This window comes from Labrus mixtus, chromosome 9, assembly GCF_963584025.1.
Source record: "Labrus mixtus chromosome 9, fLabMix1.1, whole genome shotgun sequence".
Lineage (NCBI taxonomy): Eukaryota > Metazoa > Chordata > Actinopteri > Labriformes > Labridae > Labrus > Labrus mixtus.
This window is the reverse complement of record NC_083620.1, coordinates 21,288,281-21,314,963: the sequence shown is the minus strand read 5'-3', so window position 1 is coordinate 21,314,963 and position 26,683 is coordinate 21,288,281. Positions and strand designations below refer to the sequence as shown.

At 43.4% G+C, this 26,683-nt stretch overlaps 1 protein-coding gene across 2 annotated transcripts in view; it reads right to left on the bottom strand.

The window, feature by feature from the left end:
• Positions 1–237: 237 nt before the first annotated feature.
• The window catches only part of sipa1l3 (signal-induced proliferation-associated 1 like 3), a 65,470-nt gene continuing 39,024 nt past the window's right edge, over positions 238–26,683 (bottom strand). The window contains exons 3-24 of one of the 2 annotated variants that reach the window (XM_061046854.1): positions 24,123–24,822; positions 22,876–23,833; positions 19,915–20,045; positions 17,444–17,632; positions 16,754–16,928; positions 15,946–16,049; positions 14,138–14,295; positions 13,082–13,664; positions 12,041–12,139; positions 11,748–11,923; positions 8,090–8,341; positions 7,327–7,509; positions 6,693–6,817; positions 6,005–6,120; positions 5,466–5,914; positions 3,830–4,057; positions 3,310–3,472; positions 3,056–3,212; positions 2,716–2,892; positions 2,011–2,137; positions 1,800–1,881; positions 238–1,075 (exon numbers count right to left, since the gene is read on the bottom strand). In XM_061046854.1, coding sequence (XP_060902837.1) covers positions 884–1,075; positions 1,800–1,881; positions 2,011–2,137; positions 2,716–2,892; positions 3,056–3,212; positions 3,310–3,472; positions 3,830–4,057; positions 5,466–5,914; positions 6,005–6,120; positions 6,693–6,817; positions 7,327–7,509; positions 8,090–8,341; positions 11,748–11,923; positions 12,041–12,139; positions 13,082–13,664; positions 14,138–14,295; positions 15,946–16,049; positions 16,754–16,928; positions 17,444–17,632; positions 19,915–20,045; positions 22,876–23,833; positions 24,123–24,593 — 5,295 coding nt within the window. In that variant the 5' untranslated portion in view covers positions 24,594–24,822 and the 3' untranslated portion in view covers positions 238–883. The remainder of the gene's footprint in view (positions 1,076–1,799; positions 1,882–2,010; positions 2,138–2,715; positions 2,893–3,055; positions 3,213–3,309; positions 3,473–3,829; positions 4,058–5,465; positions 5,915–6,004; positions 6,121–6,692; positions 6,818–7,326; positions 7,510–8,089; positions 8,342–11,747; positions 11,924–12,040; positions 12,140–13,081; positions 13,665–14,137; positions 14,296–15,945; positions 16,050–16,753; positions 16,929–17,443; positions 17,633–19,914; positions 20,046–22,875; positions 23,834–24,122; positions 24,823–26,683) is intronic. The other variant, XM_061046855.1, reaches the window with a different exon arrangement.

The window sequence follows — 26,683 nt, the reverse complement described above, 5'->3', positions numbered from 1 at the left end:
CACACACACACACACACACACACACACACACACACACACACACACACACACACACACACACACACACACACACACACACACACACACACACACACACACACACACACACACACACACACACACACACACACACACACACACACACACACACACACACACACACACACACACACACACACACACACACACACACACACACACACACACACACACACACACACACACACACACACACACACACACACACACACACACACACACACACACACACACACACACACACACACACACACACACACACCTCTTTAGTAAGACTGTTATACAATATCAGTACAATAAAGGTCATATTGATACATGAGAATTGTACCTCATCTATCTACAGTACCATGTCTGTAGAGTCTCCATACTTCTAGTGCATTCTGGGAGATGCAGTCTGTAATGAGTCTTTAGTTTTTGGCTGATTTGCTGCAGAAACAGTATTAGGCCTCTCCAGGTGATGTAGTGTCTCTTAAACAGTCAGGTTCTCCTCCTGCACTCGCTCCTCTGGCATAGTAGGTAAGTATTTAAACATAGGACAGGTCTATAAGACTTTTCCACTTCAGTTTACAAAAATAAACAGGCTCAGACTACAGAGAGGGAGGCTCCCTGCTCTGTGTGTGTGTGTGTGTGTGAACAGGCTCGGGGAGTGTTGCATTATAAAAATCAGGTTGTTTTTTTTCCCTCACTCTCTCTACAGTTTAAGGCAGTCCAGTGGAAGCTGTGTGAGGTGACATCATGGTGACCTTTGCTGCCCCTGTGTGTGCAAGGAAAGAGGATTTGTCTCACAGTCGTCCTCCCTCTGTGGCCTGAATATCTCCCTCCTCTCCTCCTGCAGGTGCTGGTGTCACTCCCTCTTTGGGTCATGTTCGTGTGTTAAGGAGTGAGCCTCGTGGTCGCTCTCGCTCTTGGGGTTTGTGTAAAGATGACTGAACTTTCTGAGCTGCTCGCTGGCCGTCAGGCTCTCCTCCTGCAGCCGCTGGTTGTTCTCTCTCAGGTTGGCCATCTCTGCGAGCAGGACGACTTTATCATGCTTCTCCTGGAGGGAGAGAGGCAGTGAAATAAGACACACAAAAAACAGAAATAATGACTTTAAAGTGTTACCAGAAAACAGATGGAGCTTATGTTTTTACTATTACTGAAAAGAGTAATTTAAAAATGCTGCAACTCAGTTATTTGTTTTTTTTGGGATGGAGAAGATCAACAACATATTTCAATCTAATAGCTATTAGTTTAGCTTAGCATCAATAATGGAAAAATAAATAAATATTTTTACAAGTTTTATTAAGATGTTATCAATATTTCACGACTATATCATTCTTATAGTAGCTCACAATATAGTTAAAAAAGTGACAACATTCAAAAAAAAATTTGTTTATTATTATATTATATTATAACAAAACAGATTAAAGATTACAATCTCAATGGCAGGAAAGAAAAACTATAAACCTGTGTAGACTGAGAAATTGTTTATGAGAATTCTTGCACAAGTATGTGCTGATAAAATTGTTTTAATGGTTCTGTAAAAAAACATTTTTGTGCCACATGATACCCTTTAAATTAGACAGAAACACTGTGAATCTGTTTTCACAAGTCAGTAAAGCACTAATGAATTACAATGTGACAGCAAAAGAAAAGAGTGGGCTTTCGAAGAGGTGGACGAGACCTCACTGTCCTGTCCTGGGTTCAAATTCCACCCAGGAGGTTTTTATATTTTGTAACTGTTTAGTAAAGAGAAAATCGTGAAAAGAAATGATTCTCACTCTCTCCAGATCATTGTTGAGCTGTTTCAGCATCACTTCCAGGTGGTAGAGCCGACCAGACAATTCGTTGGGCACCTCGTCGCTGTGAACACACGTTCAGTTCAACTCATTTACCACAAGGGGGCAGTCATGACAAAGTTAAGAAAAGAATAAACATGTGTCTAAGGAGTTATTTTTTTAACTTTACAACAGTAGCTGTAGTTTGACCTACCAGCTGAAGGTGGGCGTGGTCCGAGGAGTCTGAGGAGTCTGAAACTGGACTGGACTGACGGCTGGTCTCATGTCCGGACCTCCAGCCTGTGGCTCATTCAGCGAGAAGAGGGAGACGGCTCTTTGTGCTGTAAAAAAGGACGCATCATTTCGCGATCAAAAAGCTGCACGAACGAGACTTTTAGTCCTTCGGGATACAGGACACAAAACGTCTCCACAGAGGAGGAGTTGGCAGCAGGTAAACTCGGAGATCAAGTGTTGGCTCGGGTCTCTGGAGCGTTTGTCTTGGCTGTGGTGGTCTTTGTGATCAACACTAAGATCTGTCTTTCTTAGGAGTATCATGTGACAGAAGAGGAGTGCGACAAGGTGAACCTGATCGACCCTCCACATCCAGACAATATGACTTACACCTACAAGGTCACTTACATGACGAACTGTTTCATTATTTTCATCAATCTCACTTTTTTCTTACACCAGAACAATTGTACATCCTTGAAAATTTAGACTAAGAATCACATACTGTATATGGTAGAAAACAATCAGTAGTTATTATGTGCATCTCTTAAGACGTTGAGCTAATTTCAGCAGAGAGCACATACCTGCACTGTCTGTCTGAGTGAAGCTGCTTATTCAAACATTTGTTTGTCCAAACACAAAAACAAAAAAAACCACACCCACACCATATATTATATGTAGCTGAACAAACCTAATCCTGAAGACTCTCCGGCCTCACCTTCGTAGACTTTAGCAGCATTGACCAGGCTGGACCACTCCAGTCCACAGGCTGTGTCAGGGAGAGGCATCAGCCCGGGGTCCAGCCTCCTCAGGGGGGGGACTTTGTCTCTTACTTCTGTGAGAGACAGCTCTGAGGCCGACAGAGGAACTGAAGGACGGGAGAGGACAACGGGTTGCAGAAGTCAGGAATTAAAAAAAAAAAAACAACTCTTGCATAACAGTCTCTGATACTGACAGATTGAAAGCTGGCAGCAAATAACAGAGCAGGTTTGGCAGTGAATATTTAGTGCCTGGCTGAAGTTTGAACTCACCCTTTTTGCTCTGCATGTGTCTGCGTGTGGGCAGCGTGCAGGTGAACAGTAAGTCAGTGGGAGTCGTCTGGTTCTCCGAGTTGGCGAAGCTTGCCTCTCTGCGCCCACTGCACAGCGACTCGTCTGAGAAGGTGCGCTGCAAAGTCCGTCTGGGAGACTGCAGGGAGAAAAAAGGTCAGAGCACATTAAAAAAAAAAGGGGAGACAGTGGACTGATAGAAATGGGTGTGCAGAAACTGTGGGTGTGTTCCTCACCGGATCTCTTTGTGGTGTCTCTCCAGGGTTGTCCATGATGATCAGTTTCTTCAGGTCGTCCTCGATGGTGCTTTTGTACGTCCGTCTCGGAGAACGCAGGTCCCTTAGTGACGCTCGGAGTCGAGGTTGTCCAAACACGTTCTTTGAGTTCATATCCACCTGCCTGGTGAGATACGAGTGTCAAAAACACAAATACAGCATGTATTCTTTCCTGTGTGTACTACATTGACCCAGATCATTTACCTCTGCAGCACATTTACAGCGAGGCCACAGTAAGGAATTAAACTGTAAAGATTTCATCTGCAGGTGACTGAGGTTGAGTTATTGAAGCGTTATTAAAGGGTTTCGTACACACATCTTATTCTATCATGTTGGCCTGTAGTAGGAAAAGATTTAGATGTTGGGAGAAGTGAAATTGTTGCTCAGGTAGAGATCAAACTCGAGAAACATGCCTTTACATTTGTAAAGGCATGTTTCCTAGTTAAAGCCTAAAGGTAGAAGTTCTCCGTCAGAAACTCACTTCTTGCTGCTGTTGCTGTCTGAACTGGATGTCGTTGCATTTAAAGGTGATGGGCCTCTGTCGTCACCCTGCCAGGCAGTTTGTCTGCTCTTCCCTGCCCAGGAGGACTTGGGGGCGGAGCTGGACAGAGGGGTGGAGCTTAAATGAGCTGAAGTTGGTGTAGTGGTAGCTGCTCGGATAGGCCGAGCTTTCTCCGCTGGAGTCTTGTAACCCTGTGGTGTGTAGGCCCTGGGCGGAGGGACAAGACACACGTGTGATTACTGCATCATAAAAAAAGATCACAGGAAGAAATAAACAGAAAATCTGAACAACAGATCAATGATTTCTTTTGGGGGGGGGGGGGGGGGGGGGGAACTACATTAACAGGAAATGATTTCATAATAACCCCTCTGCTAAATTATTGTTCATTGGATGGATAGTCAACATTTTCTATCACAGAAAGTTTAAGGAAAAGTTCAACCTTTTTTGAGACACACAATCAGCATAGCAACCCCCTTTTAGGTGTGTTAACTAGTGAGATACAGAGGGGCCCGAAGAGGTCTTCATGAAAATGGACAGAGCCAGGCTAGATGTTTTACCCTGTTTACAGTCTTTAAGCTAAGCTAACCACCTGCTGGGCCTTAGCCTCATAAAAAACAACACACATGACAGTGGTGCTGATATCCTCAACTAGAGTAAACATACATTTGTTTAAAATAAAGCTCAACTCCATTAAACTGAATTTATTTCTAACATTTCTTTTTACCTGTGTCTTTGGCATTACTAATTCTTGTAGCAAAAATGTTCCTTATCTCCTCTTCATCAATCAGGCAATGAAGATAGAATCACGTTACTGATTCTATTAATCAGACTGCTGAAATAACACCAATGACAGCAAATCCTAAACAGCAGTAGACTTATGAACTTCATCTATCAAGCAACTTTAAATGTCTTTGATTCAATGAACCTATTCTCTGCTGCTCCAAAACTTTAAACTAACAAGTCAAGTAAATGACTTTAAGTTCTTCATTATTATGGAAGTGTGATCATTCACCTCACAACACTATCATGTCTACATGTGTGCAAAACAAAACTTGTGATGTATCATTCTCTGTCCTACATCATTCAATGTAATTCTATGTCTACTTTATGTTCATGGTCCAACACACACCGAGCACAGACTGCAGCATCCGTTTATGGTACTCAGGGTTAAGATGCAGATATTTGTAATCCAACAAACAGAGATTTGACTCTCTGCATGTATCCATGATGTGGGGGTGGGGGGGGACAGGTCCACCAGCAGATCACATGATGATCTGTATGTTTCACAAGGATTAAAGCTGCTTTAATCCCTGATGTGCCTCTCAAATATACATGTCCATGCATCACACTATAGTCTACAAGAGATCTGGTGTCTGAGAATACCTGCTGCTCGCTGATTCATTCTCTAAAGATTCCTCATGAAGTTGACCTGTTAAAGTCATGACCAGTATGTTCATTCTCCGTAAAGCAAAGCAGCGTTAAACTGTGAGATATATGATTGTAAAACCGTTCTAGTATAGTGAGCTGAATCTGTCCCGTCACTATCTGAGATTCATTTGAGTTATTATGAGCTTCACAAAACACGCCTTAAAAGATGCATCTCATCATTTCTCACCTGGGTTTGAAAGCATCCATTTTATCAGCACTGGAGCCAGGAGGCGGGAATGTCCTCGTCAGGTACCCTTTGTTCTGGTTGGCTGACGCTGGTATGATTGGGGAGGACTCTCTTCTCCTCACCTCTCCCCCGCCGCTGCTCCTCCCCACAGACAGCTCCTGCATGCCGCTGTAGGTGACGAAGGAGTGCATGGGCTTATGCGACTGGCTGTTTGACACGTTTCCCTGACGAGCGTTGTTGTAGTGCGTTGAGGCGTCGATGCCGCTGTCGTTTGACCCCCCCTTGTTGAGAAGGTCTGGGTCGGGGTCAGCTGGGTCGATAAGACAACTCCCGCTGCCTCCTCGCTCTCCTCCGGCTCCTCCTTCGAACCAGCGCTCGTCGCTGTGGCCGCTTGAGGCGTTGCTAGACAGAGTGTTGCTGCTGGAGTGGCTGGAGTACTGAGTCTCACCCTGCCGAGGACAAGAAGCCAACATTAAGACACAGAGAGGCAACGAGACGAGTAAGGAAAACAAATAACACGTGGTGATGGCAAGACTGACCTTTGAGTGTCTGTTTGGAGAGTCTTTACCCGGGACATCCTGTCTAGTTTGTCTCCTCTGACCTCCTCCAGCACCCGGACCCCGGGAAGATGAAGCGGGGACATGCCAGAGGGGCTCTAGACAGAAACACATACAGACACTCACAGGATTAAATCAAATTACACTGAACCTCCATGGTCCACAAAGAGGATTAAATGCTTATAGCACATTTAAACAACCCAGCCAACAAGCCGCAAAATTACACTGTGGTAACTTAACTCTGCACATTTACACTCAGAGACAGAGACGGTGGTTGTTGTTGAAGACCTAAAACACCTATTTTAAGAAAAACTGATCTTTGTTTATATTCCGGTAGACGGAGGGAAACAATATTATTCTTATGGAGTCATGTTTTGGTCACCCGATGGGTACAAGTACAAAATTAACTCAAACTATTTTAGCTCCGTTTTTCTGGCTCTAACATCTCCCGAGGGAAATAAACGACTACTAAGCAGCAAAAATGTTTCATTGAATTAAAGCATCGGTGTAAATTCCCTGTAGGCTCATCACTATAAATAAACTCTTTTACACAAGTAGTCATTCAGTCTTTTGTTAGTCTTGATTTAAGGTGCTTTGAAGTACTGCTGCAGGTACTCTTCTTGTTGCACATTAATAAAATAAAAAGAGGGTCAATCTGTGGTTAATGTACCTGTTTTGCAGCGCTCCATTGTGCTCTCCTGACTGGTGAAGCCTGAGGAAGACTCTCCACTGGAGTTCATGTCCACACTGAGGTGGGGCTCATAGGGCAGCAGGGGGCGCTGTCCTGTTCCATATCTACACAGATGGACCATAGGAGGTGGGGATTGATTAATAAACACACTGATGCACAGTCAAAAAACAAGGAGAGGAGTCAAATTAACTCAAGCACATATTCATACTCCATACATTCAAAGCACTTGAAATGTAGAATTCACATTTGACTGAGCAGAGGAGAATTTCAGTTTCTGTTTTGCCTCCTGATGGTGGTGAAAACGCATTTCTGGTTGGGTGAGATGTTATCAACCTCCACACTGTGAGGAAGAGCTGCCCACACAACAGATCCTTCCTCACAGAGACACAGTGTTCGTACACATCTAAATTCAGACCTGAATCTTCCACATCATTTAGCCTGTCTTATGAAAAGAAGATATCTGACTCAAGATCACAAAACAGTGAGTAACATTAGACATGTTTAATCAAGATCAAAGAGAGAAGGAGGAAAGCTAGGAGAACAAAAGGCTATACAAACACACCGCACCCACACACACACACAAACACACACACACACACACACACACACACACCTGTCAGGTGAGGGTTTGTAGCGTACGAAGGGGCCTGGTGTGATCCCAGGTGGCCCCATCGTGGACAGACCGATAAAGCCTGAGGAGGGGGAGGAGAAGCTGGCTGAGGGGTTTCTGTAGGTCAGCACTCTGTCGCCCCCCGCAGGAGACAGACTAAAGTGGTTCTCTGGGTAGCTCACAGGCCTGGAGGGCACACAAACAGGCTGACTGTTAGCCAGGAGGTAAGACATCAGTTAGGCAGTGAAAATCAAACAGTAGTCAGTAAAAAAGCACACTGAAAAAAATTTGAAAAAGGAATTTTTTAAATGGAAGGTGCCAGGATTTGGTTGTCGTCATTGACTTTAGTAGGGGCTAAAGTAATGTGTGTGTGTGGATACTGGCTAGCAACCAAGAAAGAAAAAGGCAATGCTAGAACATTACAACCTTAAAAAAGTTTAAAAGCCATTCTTTCAAAAGACTAATTTAAAAAATGCATTGTTGAGCCATAAATTAATCATCTACTAAAAACTTCTGTCCATGTTGGACCCAGTGGACAAAGTCTCTAACCTTCCTCTTAACTCTTAGCTGATCTTATACTGTACATATTTGCTTTTAAATAAAGAATCTCACTCCGCCTTATTCAGTCAGGAGTATCAAAGACATCAGGTAAATTCAGTCTCAATATGAATATTCTTTATTATTGCTAATGAATTATGTTATAAGAATCCCAGTCCAGTGTCTTCTGTAATTTTAATGTGAATAAATCAGCGTCTCTGAGTCTCACCTCTTGGAGTTGAGGTGCTGGGGCTCCCTGTAGGGAACAGACATAATGGCCTTGTGTGAGCGCGGCAGTGGAGGAGGCGGGGGACCCATGGGGGCCCAGCGCTGGGCGTTGGGGGCAATGTGGAGCCCTGCAGGAATTGGTGGGCTGTCCCACCTCCACGTGGAGCGAGGAGATGGTCTGTATCCTGCCGCCAGAGGCTCAGGTTCGGGCTTCTGCTCCATGGTCTTCATCTCATACTCCTCAGTGCAACCCCTGAACAAACATACAGGGTGGGTCTGTTAGCAAAAAGTGGGCTGTAGCAGACAAAGTGACCACACCCCCATCTGGAGGTAAAGCAACTCAATTGTCATTGTCTCATAGCAGCCTCTATATCCAGCACATATCTTTTACACATCATTATTATTTAATTCAGACAGTCTATTGCAGCTGGGCAGAAGGCATCAAATATGCATGGAGAAAGTGTTCAAGACGAGAGGAAGAGAGAGAGGGGTGATGATAGCAGAGGAGAAGTGGTGTCAAGGTGAAGAGTTAGAGCAAAATCACTGTGTTGTGAAACTAGACAGGAGAGGAGTAAATAAAAAAAACAACAACAGAGAAAAGCTGTAGAGTTAAAAAAAAAAAAAAAAGAGATGAGGACACATGGGAATGTTTTGATTTAAGAAACTATTACAGTATTTTCAAATGTAAGGAGGAGGACATGTACATTTAAATATTAAAAAAACAGCTGCAGATTATTTTGATGTCCATTGAATAAATGATTAATCCCCCCTTAAAATAAGACTACAGTTGAACTAATGTTCTAATTCCAGCATATTTACATTGATGGGTTTTTATTATGTTGATCAATGTGCACTTTACTAATTGAATTTGCAATAAATTATTATCATCAGTACCATGAATTAAATTATAATGACCACAACTGTATTGCTTCAGACGCCAAATCTAATACAAATACAAAACTCTCTCCATGGATAAATACTGGTGTAAACAAGAGGGTGTCTTCAGAGTTTAAATCTCTGTTAATCTCAGACCAGGCTCACAAAGACCTCGATCTGTGAGTTTAATTCTCTGAAATAAAACACACATATACACGTCGGTTTGAAATAAGCACACTCCTAGAAAACAGAAAAAGGTGTGTTCAACAAATGTACAATAACAAAAAAATCAATAAACAGAAACACAACATGCATCAAGGCATATTGATCAATGAAAAAACATGGCTAACATAACCAGTATCCATAGTAGTACATGCCCAGACCTTGAAACACACGTGCACAAAAACGCACACACGCTCACACACAAACGCATAAACACACACACACACACGCACACACACACACACACACACACGCACACACACACACACACACACACACACAAACACATACACACCTCAAGAAGCGAGTACAAACCTCAGAGGAAGCTTAGCCTACACATGTTGACATGCAGAGTTTCTTCCATCATACCGTAAAAGGTGACTCACAGCTGGAGCTTCCAAACACAAACACACACACACACACACGCGCGCACACACACACACACCTGGCTAAACACACCACAGCATCACACCTTTTCTCCACTGTATGCGTCCATCTTGCATGTGCGCAGTGGATTCAGAACAGTGAAAGAAAAGCATTTCCAACTCTCTCCGTCTCTCGCCCACCCACTTCTCTCTCTCTCTGGTGTTGAAACACGTCCTCCTCACCAATCGTCTCTCTGCCTCTTCAGCTCCATACACTCATCCCTGCCCCTTTCTCTCTCTCTCTCTCTCTCTCGCTCCCTCTTTTCAGTCCTTTTCATTCGCACAGGGCATGCATTTTTAATTAATCACTTCCACTCATTTCTTTCTTTATTTATTTTTGGTGCTCTCTTTTTTTATTCCCTCTGCAGATTTCAAGCCTTAATCTCATGCAATCTGCTTGCCTGGCACACAAATGGGACAGAGAGAGAGGGGGGGGGGGGGGGTGAAATACAAGACTCTAATTATCAACTGCTACTTGAGAGCGTGAGAGAGGGAGAGAGAGAGAGTCTGTGTGTTTTTGCATGCGTGTGTGTGTGTGTCAAAGGGATTTAACTTGGTGTAATTAAACTGCCTCGAACATTAAAGAAATCTAACCGCTGTGCGAGCACACAGCAGGCCACAATTACTGTGTTTAGGACCCAGTTTCAGTCAGAAACACTCTAGTACACACTGTAGTTATTTCCTCACCTCTGTTACCATTCTGTGACAGCAAACCAGTGCCTCATAAGGCCTCTTTATTCCGTTTTTTTTTTTTCAAGGCCGTTTGTGTGCAGATGAAAGGTTGGAAAAGGATGACGGCAGGGAGAAGAAATGGATTGTGGGAGATGGGGGAAAAACAGGCTACCATGAGCTGAACAAGATGACAAGATAAGAAGAATTTGCATTTAAACAATTCAGTTCTTTCTCTTTGTCTCTATCCCTCGTTTTGCCTTTTCCTCCTGAAACACATCACCGTTCTGTGTTCGCTCGCTTCCTCTTTTCACACACTCCCACACAAAATCCTCTCCGAACATTGGAGTCTAGCCACTCTCTCATCCATGCTTTTGTGTGTTGGAGTGAGGAGCGTCCTGTGCTTGCTCTTGTCTTTCTACTCCGACTTCTACGCTAGGGGTGGGAATTAGAGGGTGACCCACAAAACCATTATATCACAATACAGTGATTCTGCGATAACCTATACATAGGAAGACAATCGTGTAGAAGAAGACACACTTTATCAAAACCAGAGGGGGAATTCTGTTTTTACACTCCATTATTTACCTAGACCAGGAATACACACACATTTACAAGCAGTAAATGCCACTGCCCCTCCCTCACTCTCAGATACAATGACTTGGTCCGTACGAGACTTGAACTGGCGACACTCCAGTTCCCAACACAAGTCTAAGTTACTGCCGCCCAAATATAATAATAGTGATATTAAATGATGATACATCATAATATTGACTAACTTGAGAAAATAAAATGACCCAAAAAGTGCAGGATTTATGTCACTGCAATTAGTCAGTTTGACCACTTATCATGCTTCTTTCTTTAATTTCTTTTCACTGCTGTCCTACGTTATCTCCCTGTCTTCTTCTTCTTCTTGCTTCTTATTGCTTCTTCTAGCAATAAGTAAGGTCTTTTACCTGCTTTTTGTAACATAACAATGAGTAAGGTCTTTTTACCTGCTCTTTTGTAATGTTAACAGACAAAGAGTAAGGTATTTTACCTGCTTCTTGTAAAGTGTCTCGAGATAACACTTGTTATGAGTTGACACTATACAAATAAAAATTTAATTGATTGATTCTTCTTCTTTTATCCTGCAATCAACTTCTTTTTTTACATTACCCTCATTCATGTCATACCACAGCCAGGAGTCATGTGCTGGGTCAGGAATGTCTGTGTAGAGTGTTGTATTATTTATAAATCAAAATATTCATATTTGGCACAGTGCCACCAGCAATTCGATATTTGTATCACAGGTGTTACTGCAGGACGATGATATTTTGCTATACCAATATTTTGTTCCACCCCTACTCTGCGCCTGTCGAGCTGTCAGCTCCTGCTTCAACCTCTGTATCCACCTCAGCCGTTTGAAAAAGAACCACACACATTGTTTCAGCTTCAAAGAAGCACAGCAGGCTGACTCTAACACACCTGCGAGGCCCGCCCTCTTCATACGGAGGTATGATGACCACTTTCACAGTGACCGACGTCCTCAGGAGGTCGATCATCTGCTCGTGAGTCAGCGTCACTGCTGCCACCTTGCAGATCTCCACCAACCGGCTGCCCTGTCTCAGTCCGGCCTGCCAAGCAAAGCCGTACTCCTCCACCTGGGAGAGAAAACCACAAAAAAAATCTTCAAACAAGCCAGTCATGTGTAGCCAAGGATCTTCATAGATAGTGTTTCAGTTCGAGATCTGACGCAGCAGATGGTCCTTTGTCGTTACCTCGGCCACAGTGCCGTCCAGGCGAACATGGAAGCCCAGTTGTCCGAGTCCGTTTCTCCTCAGAGTCATGTCCACCGTCTCACATCCCACTGTCAAAGACTGGCAAGCATAGGGAAAGATAAGAATAGAAAAATAAACATGACAGCATTATTATACGTGTGGACTCAAACAGACTCCTGGTGTCTTCTAACATAAACATACATTAAGCAGCCTGAAAAAGGCTGTTAAAACTGATATCCATCAACAACATTATTACTATAAACACAAGCAGCATGCGATAACCCGTTACAGTTTCAACTAGCCTTCTGATACATATAAGTATGGATGCATTTGTTATTTTTAGAAGGATGAACTCTTTCCATTTTTTCTGTTGGATTAACAAAGAGCTCACTTGGTTCCAGAAAATCTCCTGTTCCTAGCATTTAATTCATCAAATTTAACCGGGATTATCACAATATTAAATCTCTCATCAGCCAGTGGAAGCTGTTGCATAACTTCATAGAGAAGGGAGTTTTGAAGTTACATAGAGAATCTGCATGTGTTCATTCTTTAATGATACTCTAAACAGTCTGGATTAAAGTTTAAAAATGTATTCTTGTTGTTTTTCAGGCCACTCCAAACATCATCCCTACTTCTATCTTCAAAGTTGCTATTATTATTTCAAAAGGAAAACATGAGTCATGCAATTTCAAGTTTTCAAGGATGCTACATTTTCTATTAAAAACAAAATTCAAACAAGATAGTAAGATAATTAGATTTGCATTCCCCAAGTAGAGGCCATCCCTAAAATGCATGGAGACATATTTTTGAATTACAAGTCTAGACTCTGCATCATAGAGAGACAAAACTGGAAGCTAGAGAACTGCTTTTTTAGGGGCGTGCCTGTCAATTCCCACAAGAGAACTCCAAAATGAACTCTTAAAGTCTAGTTTTAAACCCTATAAACCTAAATAGGATGAAACCATTGCGCCTACAAGGCCACAGAGGATTGAACTTTCTGCTCTGGTCGTCACTATCGCCTTATACTAAACAAGCTCTCACCTTCAACCTCTGCACCACCTCCCTGATGTCCTGTGCACAGCCCTCTGGTACTCGCACTGCGATGTGGTCTCCTCTGCCATAGAAGATCTTCAGTGACAGCCGCTCCGGTGTCCAGCCAATGACATCGGCACAGAAACAGTTAAACACAACCTCTTTGGTGGAACAGTCCGTGAGGAGGATGTACTCAGCTGACAAGCCCAAGGCACAGGGGAGCTCCGTCCCACCTCCACTGAAGTCCTGGGCCTGGACCCTCCAGGCGACGGCTCCCGCAGCTCCAAGCTCCGCCCCCTCTCTTGCTTTGGAGCGCTCGCGTTTTTTGGATGCGAGGGAGATGAGGTTGTTAAGTTTGCCGGCCGAGTCGAGCGGCGTACTGGTTACGCAGTTCTCAGCCAGGTCACGCAGGTACTCCTGCCGCGTCCGTGTCGCCATGGTGTGGAACTTCTCGGATTTGTGCGCTGCGCTTTCGGCATTGATGACTTTGGCTAAGAGGAAGTTACGGAAGGTTTCTGGGTCCCTGAAGGTGACACCGTTGGGGATGGGTGGACCAAAAGGAGGTACATCCTTCATTCTCGTTACAGCAACACTGAAGGGAAAGGATTTAAAGAGTGAGTAGGGTTAAGATATCAGAACTTTAAACTTCCATATGATACTCGTAAAAAATCAAATACTAACAATCGTGAATCGATAACACTGAAACAAAAATACACTTAGTACTGGATCATTTCTTATTTTTAGAAAAAAATGCAATCCAACTCCTGCACAATGTCTAAGTTGCAAAAATATATTGGCAACGCTTCAGTGCTGAAATGTTGCCGATGTGTTTGTGCAACTTAAGACAGTGTTGTCTTTCTTTAAGTCAAATAAACCACTAAAGATCTGCACTTGTTTTTTTTAAGCGTCAGTACTTTCCACAATACTATCACTAATTAAAATAACACAGATGGTATTGTTTTATCTTGGTACCAAATAGTATCAAAGAAGTGAACATTTTGACAACCTTAAGAGGAAAGACCTTAAAGACCTTCAATGAACATGTGCTTGTTGTCTTCTATTTACCTGTAACAGGTGTTTTCAGAGCAGGGGTTGTGCACACGCACAATAACAAAGACGTGCTGGAAATGTGAGCGAATGTTCTGGGGGGTGAAAGGTAACGCTCCCGGCTCCTGAAAGATTATGGTGACGATGTCGTTCCCTATGTGCCTCTTTCTCAGGAGCTGAGCAGCGAGAGGAGAGATAAAATGACAAATTAATTAAAATGACATCACTCGTTCTGACATGACTGACTCAGTCAACAACTGAGAAAGTCTGACAAGAGAAATGAGAGATTGAGATGCTCACTGAACAGCTCTTTATGTAATGTGTTTCTGTCAGGTTCTGTGTGGGCTATTTGTGCCTGTGTGCATGATTGTCAGTCTATCTGTGTTTGTGTAGGAGACATGGTGCAGAGTCCAGGCTGTGAGTCTGTGCTGTGGTGCCTGCCAATTCCCTCTTCATTTGCAGAGAGAAGTGTGAAAGTACCAATTATGTAATCCAGCCCACTGTTTGGCCTCTGATACACACGTGCTGCAGCATGGTGCCACAGGAGCATCCTGCACTTTGACTGAGACTACAGCTCTTATGATTTGGATGATTGTGCTTGAAGAAGTCCTTATAAACATTGACGATGGACATTTGGAGAACAAATGTCTTATTTTACATGAATGTCTATTTTCCATTTTTTGCATTCATTTTAAATTCAACTTGTTCCTGATACCAATGATTCAGCTGTTATTAACTGAACATTAAAGCCGCTTGACATACAAGAGCTCTCTCCTAACCTGAATGCCCTCAGTGTTTATTTCTTCTACATTTCTTCTGCTGCTTCCATCATCTGCAGGTTATTTTTAATGTCAGATGCTGCCCTCTAGTGGTTCATCCAAGCAAGTAAACCTTCTTGCTGCTGCTGTCTCCTGACCTCTGGATGGAGTTATTGTGCAGTTTATTAAAGTACATTTGATGATGTCAGAGCTGATAACTTTATGAACGGTTCAGAGACACATAAAATATTCCCAGTAAAAAAAGGTGCCACCCTCTTATTCCTTGTTTACCCAACATTTACAAGATGTTTAACAAGATGATGTAACTGTCAAAAAAATTCCAAACAAAAGATTGCCGTTGATAGAATAATAGGAGATACACCCACACCATCTCATAATGTTAAAGACTAATGCCTCCTCCATAGCGTGCACTGTTCTGTGATAATGCGCTGACATATTTCAAAGTGTGTACCATAACCCAAAGCCCCCACCCGGTCTGAGCACATGTGTGAGCATCTCTAAGCAAACACTTACGCAAACTATTAAAATCTACCCACATCAAGAGCGTTATCGTACACATAGGTCACTCACACAATGCAGCCCACGCTGCAAACACACAGCACCCTGAAGACCACGTGGGAAGGCTGCTTTATTTAAAGTAGAAAAAAAAAGAGGGAGAAAATAAAGAGACTACTCACTACTGAACCCCACCCAGCTCTGATCCAGTTAAAGAATGAGAGGCAGAGAGAGGGTGAAAGAAAAGGCAAGAGAGAGAGAGAGAGAGTGCGAGCAAAAAAAAGCTTTTAAAAAAACCCAAAGAAACAGAGTGAATAACAGAGGGAAAAGATTCTACATGAAGAGGCTGACACAAGTCACAGGTTTCCACTTGATGGATTCTTGCTGTTGTTTACTACCTGCAGCAAACTGCACTGCTTTAGGTAACAACAACAGAAAGACCTGGTGAATGGATGAATATAGATGATTTCACAGCTGTTAACACTGTTACTCTGAGACTAAAGTAACAGGCCCAGATGATGGTCCTGAGTTGAGGTGCTGATAAGCTCTCACCTGCTGGGGGTTGTTGGGCATATAGGGAAGCATGGTGGACACGTGGAACATGACCTCGTAGCCCTGGTAGGCGGTGTACAGGGAGTGGGTGCCTGTGGAGTCCGCTGGAGACATGAGAGACGGTGTTCACTGTGATGCTGATTTTAGTACAAACACTTCAAACAGATAGTTTTCTTTAATGACACATGGCTTGGCTGGGCTATTACTTCTGACTCAGAAAACACGAGGCTGCATCTGTGTGTAAAACTAATGGATAGTGGACTGAAGGTATCTTTAACAGAAACTATCTTTGCAGCTTTATTCAAGCATGAAAGCAGCATTAATGTAATGATCTACAGGAGGACGATTGTTTTCTCTAACCTCACACACTGCATCAATCAAGGATGTTACATGTATTCTTCCTCTCTCTGCTAAATTTCTAAACCAATTTCTTTATAAGTACCCTCACTGTTAGACAACAGATAGAGCTTTTTTGGACTTCTATTGAATTCCTATTTGCTCATATGACTTATCAGAGGAATCTGGCTGTATATCCTAACAACTGACTGCATGATGAAATAAGAGAAAACAGGCTCCTCTCACATGGTTTTATAATTTAATAAACTGATTCTATTATCTCAACGAACAGGAGATGATAATTGATGCATTTATTAAAGAGAGCCTTATATGATGAAATGGAAGTAAATCTATCTAACAGCATCAACCTGGACATGTGACTCATCATCATAGTGACTCAGGTGTTAAATCAGACATGTGACAGAGTATTGTAGTGTGTGATGTGTGAAAGTGGGCTCTAGGGAGGTCCTACTCTTTGTGTCGAGCTGTGCGGCGTATTTGGTGAATCCTTTGAGGAGCACTTGTTCCCCCAGCAGCTCCAGGAAGGCAGAGAAGGCGGGCGATGCCCCCTCGTTGTTGTACATCTCCTCCTCGGTGCTCTGGCCCGCACGGCACAGCAGAACGCCCACCTTGTGCTTCTGACTTAACTATGAGGCGAGAGAGAAATAACATTTACACACACATTGCTGAATCCCCACATGCAAACAGAACAGTCTGAGCTTTCTAGTCTACTTAATGACAACGTTGATTTAACAGGTAAGAATGTAGATCTGGATGCACTTAAAGCATCTCTATAAACCACCTACACATACAAAAACAACTTATCATACTACCTCTGCCTTGTACTTCAGCCTCCATTAAATCAAAAGGTGAGCTAAAATGGCTTATCATTAAAGCTTTTATGGTTGCACACTCATGCTTAAACACACCACACCCTCCCAGCTTCACTCAGCTTTCACTGCTCTCAGTCTTACTTTACACTTTGAACCGTCTCTAAATAAGTTATACAGATAACAGAAACCTAAATACGAACTGTCCTAGCAAACCATATGCCACTGTAGCAGAAGCTTTATGTCTTTAGCTGCTAGATGAACTTTGAACGCAAGAAAATAAGACCAACGTTTACATTTTGTAAAATACAAACGAAGGCATGAAGACTCACTCCCTGTTCGTCCAATTTGAGGAGCTGCTCGGTGACTTTGGGCGCGCTGACCGCGAGTCTCAAGCAGGAGACGCTGAGCTCTGGGACGACCTGCTCCAGCACCTCCTTGAGTGGCAGACCCCGCACTGTGCCGTGCCTCCCCGTAGAGGCGACCGCGTCCTCTAATATGGAGCCTCGCAGGGTCACAAGCTAAATATGGCGACAGAAACACTCTTGTTAAACTAATAGCAATACACAACCAGACATACATAACCAAGTGTCAAGAAACAAGTGCATCTTTGGAAATGTTTTCTGGGTTTTTTTCATGTAACAAACAAGTACAATACTGTTGAAAAAGCTGATGAAGCATATGAAGTAAAATTATTGATAAGATCAGAGTCGGAGCTGAGCAACAGTACGCCTCTGGAAATGGAGGGGAGATGATTAGTAGCCTGAGAGCTTAATATGGGTCCATTAGATGAGGGATGGTCTCACTCCTCATAATAGTTCCCTGCTGCCCTGAAGCTACACTTCCTCACTCCATCAAACACACACACACACACACACACCCTGTGAGAGTGCTCTGTGTGGAAGATTTGAAGTTGAGTGGTATTGTGAATTAATATTCTGCTCAGTATTGTGCTGCCACAGAGTGCTGCTCCCCGGTGAGAGGAAATTGACCTGCTTCAAAACAGTGAGACTGTAATAACCTGAGATACAGTGAGGGAGGAGCGGGCTGTTCCGCCTCACTGCACTCACACACTCACACAAACACAGCCTCATTAAAAATGCATGGCAGACTCTGGAGCTGGAAGGGGCCGGAGAGACAGTTGAACCTCAGAGACTCGGGTGTGTCTCAGAGATATGAAGCCTGATTGACACTCGACTGAGAATTATGGAGCTGTCGTTTCTGCTCGTCAGCTTCTGTGCGACGGTGGATTGAGTGGCTGTGACATGCAGCGCAGGAATGTGTGTAAAAAATGTGTGATGGGGGAGGAGGATGAGGGGAAAGAGGAAGTCCCCCCTCCACCTTGCTGTGTCAGCGCTGTTGCACAGAATTAAATGACAGACTTTAGAGGGTTGGATATTTGAGAGCAACTGCGGCTTGAGTGGGAGAGAATAAAGTCTGCAATCAATCTCTTTTTTTTTTTCTTCTCCTGTGTGGGAACATTGGGCCTGGGGTGCTGGCTGTGTGTGTTAGCTGAGCTCTGTGTACTTAGATGGCAGAGAGGCTTCATTGTTAAAGCAGAGTTAAGGTGATGAGGCCAGGCAGCCATGTAATCCTTCTGAAACAACACGGAGCCAACCACAGAGAGCAAGACACTACGTGTGATGTACACATAACAGCAGCAAAGTTTACTGTTTGATTAAGTAGTGACCTTGACAATGATAGAAAGGTGTTTAAGGATACGTGAAGTAGGTCAAACTGAGTGTGGCCTCTTTAACACAACCGAGAATAAAAGTACAAGAGTTCTGTTTCATTCAAACTAAAAAACAGAAAGCAAGCACAATACTTGTAAAACACTGTCTTTGATCAACTAAATTATTCATCTCAGACGTGGGTGAAAATGTTAATATAACACAATATTGTTTTCCTGACATGTGTAATACAATTACCAAATTGCTGATGTCAAATAAGCAATATTCTAAATTTAAAAAAAACAAGATCCAAACAGCTTTGTCAGCCAGTTTGACTCACTGTGTCACTACCTCATGACTCCTCATGGGGGCGATTGTGACATGAATAAGGGTAACGTGGACCGAGGTTAGAAGGCACTGACAGCAAGACATGGGTGGCACTAGATCAGCCCAAAGGGTCTTGGATTGGGAATCGGAGGGTTGCTGGTTCAACTCCAGGAATGTTTGCAAGAGAGGTGCTAGTTCTCTTCACGGATACTGAAAAGATACTGAACTCAATCAACCATCAGTTCAAAATCCAAAGAGAACGATTTTTAATATCACAGACGATAAAAAAAAAGCCTCTCATTTAAGAAAAAAAAGAACATTTGGCCGATTTCTTCCAAAGGAACTCAAATTAGTATTTGATGATCAGATTAGGAAAAAGGTGTGGTGCTTTATAATTGAACGATTAAGAATAACTTTGTTCTCGTAAAGTCTTTAAACAGACCTCAGAAGGACTGCATAGACTGTTAACTGATTCTCCATGAACACCAATCCCTCACTTAATGCATTAGGAGTATTTGATCCATCAGAGTGGAAAAGTGGTTGGGTGTGCTCCCTCTGAGAGCCGGCCAAATGCTTTGGGAAGAGCAGCCAGTGTTTGGTTTGGCTTTAACTGTACTGAGACCGGGCAGGTGGAATTTTCCACTGGCAGAGAGGGGGTGAGAGGGGAGGTTAAAATCGGGGCAGAAAGAGGGTGAGGAGAGTCCCAGGAAGGGCTGGGTAAAATGAAAGTAGGAATTAACTAAAGCATGCACACTCATTGTGACTCATCATAGTTCCCAAACAAACACACGCAACTTTGTGCATACCTCGTTGGTTCGGACGATGAGTCGGTACTGGTACTGGTCTTTCAGGTCTTTGGTGTCTTCCAGTTTCTCCCTGCGAATGCTCACAGCCACAGCACCCATCTTATCATCTGTCCCAAAGTAGTTTGAGTGCTCTGGTGAGGAACAAGGACAAGATCACAGTTCTGATTTGAGTTTGTTGTGGAGGAAATATTATTCAATATTCATGTTTTTGATAAATCTCCATCCTAGACGATATTTTTGCGGTTTGTAATTTCCTAATCGTGCTAATATGACACCTGACCTGAAATTTGGTTGTTACAGCTTTAAGGATACGATATGCGAATTCTGGATCCACGAGGGATTACTGTATAACTATTCTAATAACAGATAAGCTGAAATTGTCTTGCTTCACTGTGTTAAATGTGAATGTTTGCTGGTTTTCTCAATCCAACGTGATGGTAAATAGAATATTTGGGGATTTGGGGCCGTTAGTTTTACAAACCAGTAATAAAAAAATCAATCTGAAAACCTGCGAGGGACGTTTTTTTAATTGCATATTGGACCAAATCTTTTGATTAAAAAACTAATTATCAACCTTAAACTGTCACAAGATAATAAAAAAAAACAGAAAGTTTGACATAGACCTAATTATTCATTATTCTAGCCTAAGTCGTCCTTTTAGCTAAAGGAACAAAAATTGTTTTCAGCTTCTCAATGTGATTTTTTCCTGGTTTTTCTACATTGTGATCGTAAACACAATGTATGAAGTTCTGAGATTACTGGTTATCAACTTGGACCTGGGAAACTATAATGGACTTTTTTTCTTTTTCTCATAATTGTTGATACTTTAAACAACATGATTTTCCTGTTTTAGTTTTTTACAATGCTGAAAAACAAACAACTGTACATAAACTGCTACATTATATCAAGGTATGACGTCTTGACTGTGTAGTTTTTAAAACTGACATACAACAGTAGAAATGAGAGAAGATGGTCTATGAAACCTTTAAAGACAAAACGAAGAGAAGAGATTTGCTAGTAAGGAAAAATCCTTGTTAGTGTTGGTGCAGTCAGCAGGACTGACAGAGGAGGGACATTAAGTCAAGGACAAGACAATGACGTGTTATCTAGTAATCAATAGCCACATAATGACAAAATCAATTGAGCTGACACAAGGTAGAACCTAGAGAAAAAGATCATGAGTACTAAAGAAAGGGAAGACTAATAGACTAGATAGAGGTGTGTTCACAGATGTATGAGGAGTGATAAATTCAGCTGAGCTGTAAGTTTAACAAACCATTAAGGGACACATTTGTCTACCCATTCATCCATTCCAAACACTTTGTTGTAAACTAGTCATGGCATGTGCTTTGGTTTGTAAATATTTATGATTTATTTGTGCTCCACACCACATGGTCATGTTCCTGAGCCATCTTAATAAAATCTAAATGAAATAAATGGAGATAATACTCAAATCTGACTTGTGCTTATCTTAAGCTTCAAACTAAGCTGAAGTAATGTGAACGCTGCAGGCAGAGTGGGAGTAAAAAACTAGTTCTCCACACACTCTGGGAGGAATCTAGCTGGACAAGTTCTCTTCCTCTAGCCCCCCCGCCCAGTCATCATACATGTGAGGAGACCCAGGCCTGTTTGGCTCCCATGCCACGTCCTGTGGTGTAAATGTCAGCTTTTTGACGAGGCTTTCTGACGCACATACACACAATCACAGTTTCGTTCTGGGGAAAAGCTAAGTTGGAAATGAGTGAGCAGATGAATATATTTTTGGAACGATAACCTTTAGCTGTGTGGCTGCAGGCCTGACTCTCCCTCTCTCTTACCCACACACACAGACACGCTTGCCCGCACACATGTGCTCCTAACAGCATCTGTCACTAATTAGGGTGCAGCCAGATGATGCCCTGCCGAGGGCAAGTTTCATCCACACTGTCTGAAGAGGTGATGTTGATTTAAAAAAAAATAAAAAAATGCCCACATGCGCTCACAGACGGGCACACATCAAATCACGCAACCACACACCCCATCCCTCTCTGAGGTGAGGTGTTACTTCTGACACTTAAACCAGATGTAAGACAAAGCTTCCCTTGTGGACGCCGTTAAGTGGTACTTGTGATGGTGCAGAGCGGCAGGTGGTGTATCATCAGCACAAAGTTTGCCAACAGTCCAGTGGCAGGTACATGTGTAATAAAAACTCTGGGAGCATTGCCAGCTTGGCCCCTCACTCTGCTCTGGCCCAGCTGGATATTAACAGCCGCAGGAGGAAATGTGGGGAATGACACCAAAGAGAAGACATTCTTGGTGTCTATTTCACACATACAGATAGCAGCAAGGGGCCTACATCAGAGTCTAAAATGGGATCAGTATGTATACACATTAGAGCTTATGTGCTCTTGTTTTGATGATGATGAAATTAAGGGTTACTATCAACCCTTAGAATCAAAGAGTTACATCTTCAGATCTTTGGTTAAAGGGATACTTCACCCATTTGCAATAAGCTTTGTATCATTAGAAACCTGGTAGTATTTTTGAATGGTCATGCATCCCGCACTCATTTTGCCCTGAGATTGGAAATCTTTGTATTTCTGAGTCTGAAAAGGAGCTTCCAATGACTCAAAAATCATAATTTTTGTCATCGGGTTGAAACTACAACGCTAGTTCCTCATATTTTCAACCACTGAAGCTACAGACCTATCACAGATCAGTGGGTGGGAACTCACTCCCAGAATCGAAACTTAACGTCCACCATACTGCTTGGAAGTTATGCTAACAGGCTCTATGGAGAAAGCTGATAATGGCGAAAAAATATATATAATATATTGTCTTCTTTAGGTTTTTCAAGACTTATGTAAGTCATTTGAATTGGCTTGTTTTAAGATGTTGCCATGCAAATACAGCTGGAATCAACACATCAATTATTAATTTAGATAAAGATATCTGATGACTGTAAAGGTGTCTCAGTGTTACCTTTTCCATGGAAGTAGTCTCTGTAGTACCTGGCCCCCAGGTCTACATGCTCTATGCTGTACAGTTTCAGTCGGTCCAGTCTCGTCACCTGCTGTTCAATAGGAACCTCCAGCACTGAGACGCTAGCGTTACTCTTCCTCAGCCAACCCCTCAGTCCGTCTCCTCCTCTGTCAGCGCTTCGCTCTGCTGACGAGCTTAGGAAGCTAATGTTACGCTCCCCATGGCCCCCGGTCTCATTGAGGAAGTGGGGGCAGCAAAGGAGCAGAGGGCTTGAGTTGTGGGCTCCAGGAGGTCCGTCCAGAGGTTCCAAGGCCAAGCCAAGGGAGGGTGTAGTGGATCCAGGGTCGAGGCTCAGGGTGAGGTCCTCAATGCTAGAGTAAACAGGGTCGGTCACAGCTGAGGATCTCGAGACAGACAGGGACACTGAAGCAGCTGACGCCCCGGTGGCAGTGTTCCTCCTCTGGGCAGCATAGCCCCGCTGAGCCGCCGCCTCGTGGAGGTCAAACAGGATACTCTGAGCATCAAAGTGGACAAAGCTCTTTGGGCAAATCCATGGTTTGTAGGAGGCCCCGTCCTCATTACTCTCTCCTTTACCTCCGTCCAAATCACCACGGCTAGAGCTCCGAAGTTTCCTGAACAAAGAGGAGGTGCCCAGCGAGGACTCCGTCCCTCCACTTTTTTTCCTCACTCTCTCGGCGCCCTCTTTCTTTCCCGTCCCTCTGTCGTCCCCTGTGGGACCAGGCGAGGGAGCAGAGGGTAGGGGTGTGCTCGAGTCTTGGGCTTGCAGCAGCTCTCTGAGGCGTGTAGGTGCTGAGCTGCGCTGGTCAGGCCTCTCCTGGTGGAACTGGGTGAGCATGTCGAAGAAACTCTGCTCGGGAATGCCCTGGATGTCGATGGAAGAGGTGCTGCCGTACTCTCTGAAAAGGGTCCCCATCCCGCCACCTCCACGGACCTCCACCTTTGGAAACGAAGGGCAGAGAATGTTGTGGTTACGGGTAGCTTAGGCTGGTTTAAACTCTGCAGCAGTTTGTGGTGTGAAAGTGGATTGATTAACAGAAGTAATATGAGTTTAGAGCTTTAAAACAAGAATATGTTTATGCTACTGTACAAACACAATGCTTGTACATGACCACCACAGGGTGTGGGAAGTTTTGTAAAGTAGTCTTATACACAGAACTAAAAGGCAACATCCCTTTATCCTCTAACCAAACTTTAGGTGTGAGAGTGAACATATGTTGAAGACTAACCTCGTTCTCGTCTTGCTCACTTAGTGTCACCTCGCTGTTGGAACGCTGTCTCAAAGGAGGAAACACTCTGAGGCTCAAAGGTGAACCTCTTTCCCCGCCAAACATTCCTCCTCTAAACTCAACATCCTTTGACCGTCGTCTTGGCAACCTGGCAACTCCTCCCCGCACCAACCCAATGTCCGATGACAAAACTGATGAGGAAATTATATTGTTGCCGATTTGCCCGTTTTCAAGCAGTGACTCCCTGGACTGCGCACGGCGTGGCGGCCATTCTGCAATCCTAGCCCGGACACCCATTTTGGGCACCGAGAAGCGTGGCTGCATGGCCGGGTCTGTGAGGCCAAGAGCTGGGTGGCCATTGGGGGTGTGACGAAATGGAGTTTGATGGGGCAACTCTCCTCCCCCTCCTCCCCCTCCATCCAGGAGGTCCGAGGAGGTGCAAGTGACCCCTCTGTCTCTGTAGCTGTTCATAACACCCCAGGTGAGCTCAGGGCAGGGAGGTAGGGGGCTGGCATCCCATGTCAGGAGGGGTGCTGGGAAAGAGGGACAGGAGGGGCCCCACACACACTCTGCTACGTCCTCCAGCTCCCAAAAACATCGCTTTTACCCGGAAGGCCTGAACAGACTTAATGGTCCATCAAGGACCAGCTTGAGTTGAGACCGGCTCTTCTTTTCCCACTTCTTTCAGTCTGATGCAGATCTGAGCAAAGACAAAACAAAGAAAAAAGTCTATCATCAAAACAAATCACCTTCAAGATTATCAACATTTGAATGATGAATACCCAAACATTGGTTAGATTGAAAACGTCTTTTTTTGTGTTTGACCCAACATTTTCTCCACAGGGGTCAAGAAAAGTTGAGCAGTGAAAATTCAGAAAAGAGCGAGTCAGTAAACTGAGAAACACCGTAAGGCTGATAAGACAGAGCGGGAGGGAAAATAAGGTGAGCGGATGTGACAGAGGATTTCTCCCGTAGAGGCTAATCTTCAGGAGGCTGACAAGGGATATTATTATCACACGCTCTTCATTCCAGGGCACACTCAAACTCATACACCCACAGGAACACTGTGTCCACTCTGTGCAGAATAAAAACACTTCATCAAACAACATCAGACTTAAAAGTAATTCTGACGCAAACAGGGGGACAATGTAAACACTGTTGTCTCTTTAACAACTGCAGAATAGACCATGTTCTGTGTCAGAGTGCAGCCCGAAGACTTTTAAAATGTGGAGATGAATATGGACTTTGAGAGAGACGGAAAAGGGCAGAAGCAGAAAGTGACCCAACAGCTGGAGGGTTGAGGTGGGGTAAACCCAGAAATAGAGCAGTTGGGTCGAGTCAAGATGGAGCAAGAAGGAGCAGTGCTCAGTGGACCTCAGCGGCATGCTTTGATGTGACAGTCAGGCTGCATCAAGTTTAATACAAATCCAATGACCTTGTAAAGACAGAGGTTCAACTAAATGATTTTTAAAGTCATTACACATTATACAGGAGAAGCAATTCTTTCAGAACATTTGACTTTCAACCTTCTCACTCTTTTCACTAATGTCACTGGTGTAGAATAAAAGTCTGAAACCTACCCAGCCATAGCGGATCATGGCATTAAAATGAATATTTGGAAATGGATAATTGTTACACTGGTGGTCTTGTGGGACTTGGAGAGGCATCAGTCTTTTTTCATAAACAGCTAAAAAAAAAACTGGTGCAAAACAGACGAACGCCATATGTCTTTGCTATATTTGACAGTTTGAAAATGTGACAACAGAACAAAAGGATTTCAACATTTTCACATATTTTGGGCTCTAGCTAAATGTGCAAATGTGTTCAATCCATCCATCTCTGCTGTATTCAATATGCTGCTTTTTGGGGGAATTCCCTTTTCCATTCTCTGGTTTCTGTCTAATCTCATTCTCTACTGAGGTCTCCATTTCTGGATTTAAGCTCCTTCATTTTCATAACTCTCTGCTCAAATCTCCAAAGTTAAAATCCACACCAAATGTTCTCCTGCTTTCAATCATGTGCCCCAATTCAGACTGATATATGAAACATTTTTATCATTCCTTTATTGCACCACAACATGTGATTCAACCGCTCACACCACACACTTCTTATTGGAGTAGTTTATCATTACCAAGTTTTGCTTAGCTCAGGAGTGGTAGCATTTTTACTCTTCAGACAAGAAGCTATGAATTATCATTCGATTCAACCACAAGCAGTAAACTGTTCACTTAGACTCAAATCTTGCCACATTAAAATGTAGCCTCTTTCAGTGATATAGCTGTCACACTTGGAGAAACTGGGGTCTTATATCAGGAGCTACACTCGCCTGATGAGAGGAAATCGATATTTGACTATTTACAGTAAGTTTGACTGCCTGCAGAAAACTGACATTAGGAACATTTTTGTTAGGAGAACAAATCTCTGCTTGTCTCTCTCCAGCTGCCTCAGTGTCTGGGAGTTCTACAAACGTCGATTCCTCGGGTGACTATCTCATTATGAGGTCCAAATTTGCATCCCGTCGAGCTTTTCATTGTGTCAAGGCAGCTCAGTGTGGTTTGTGT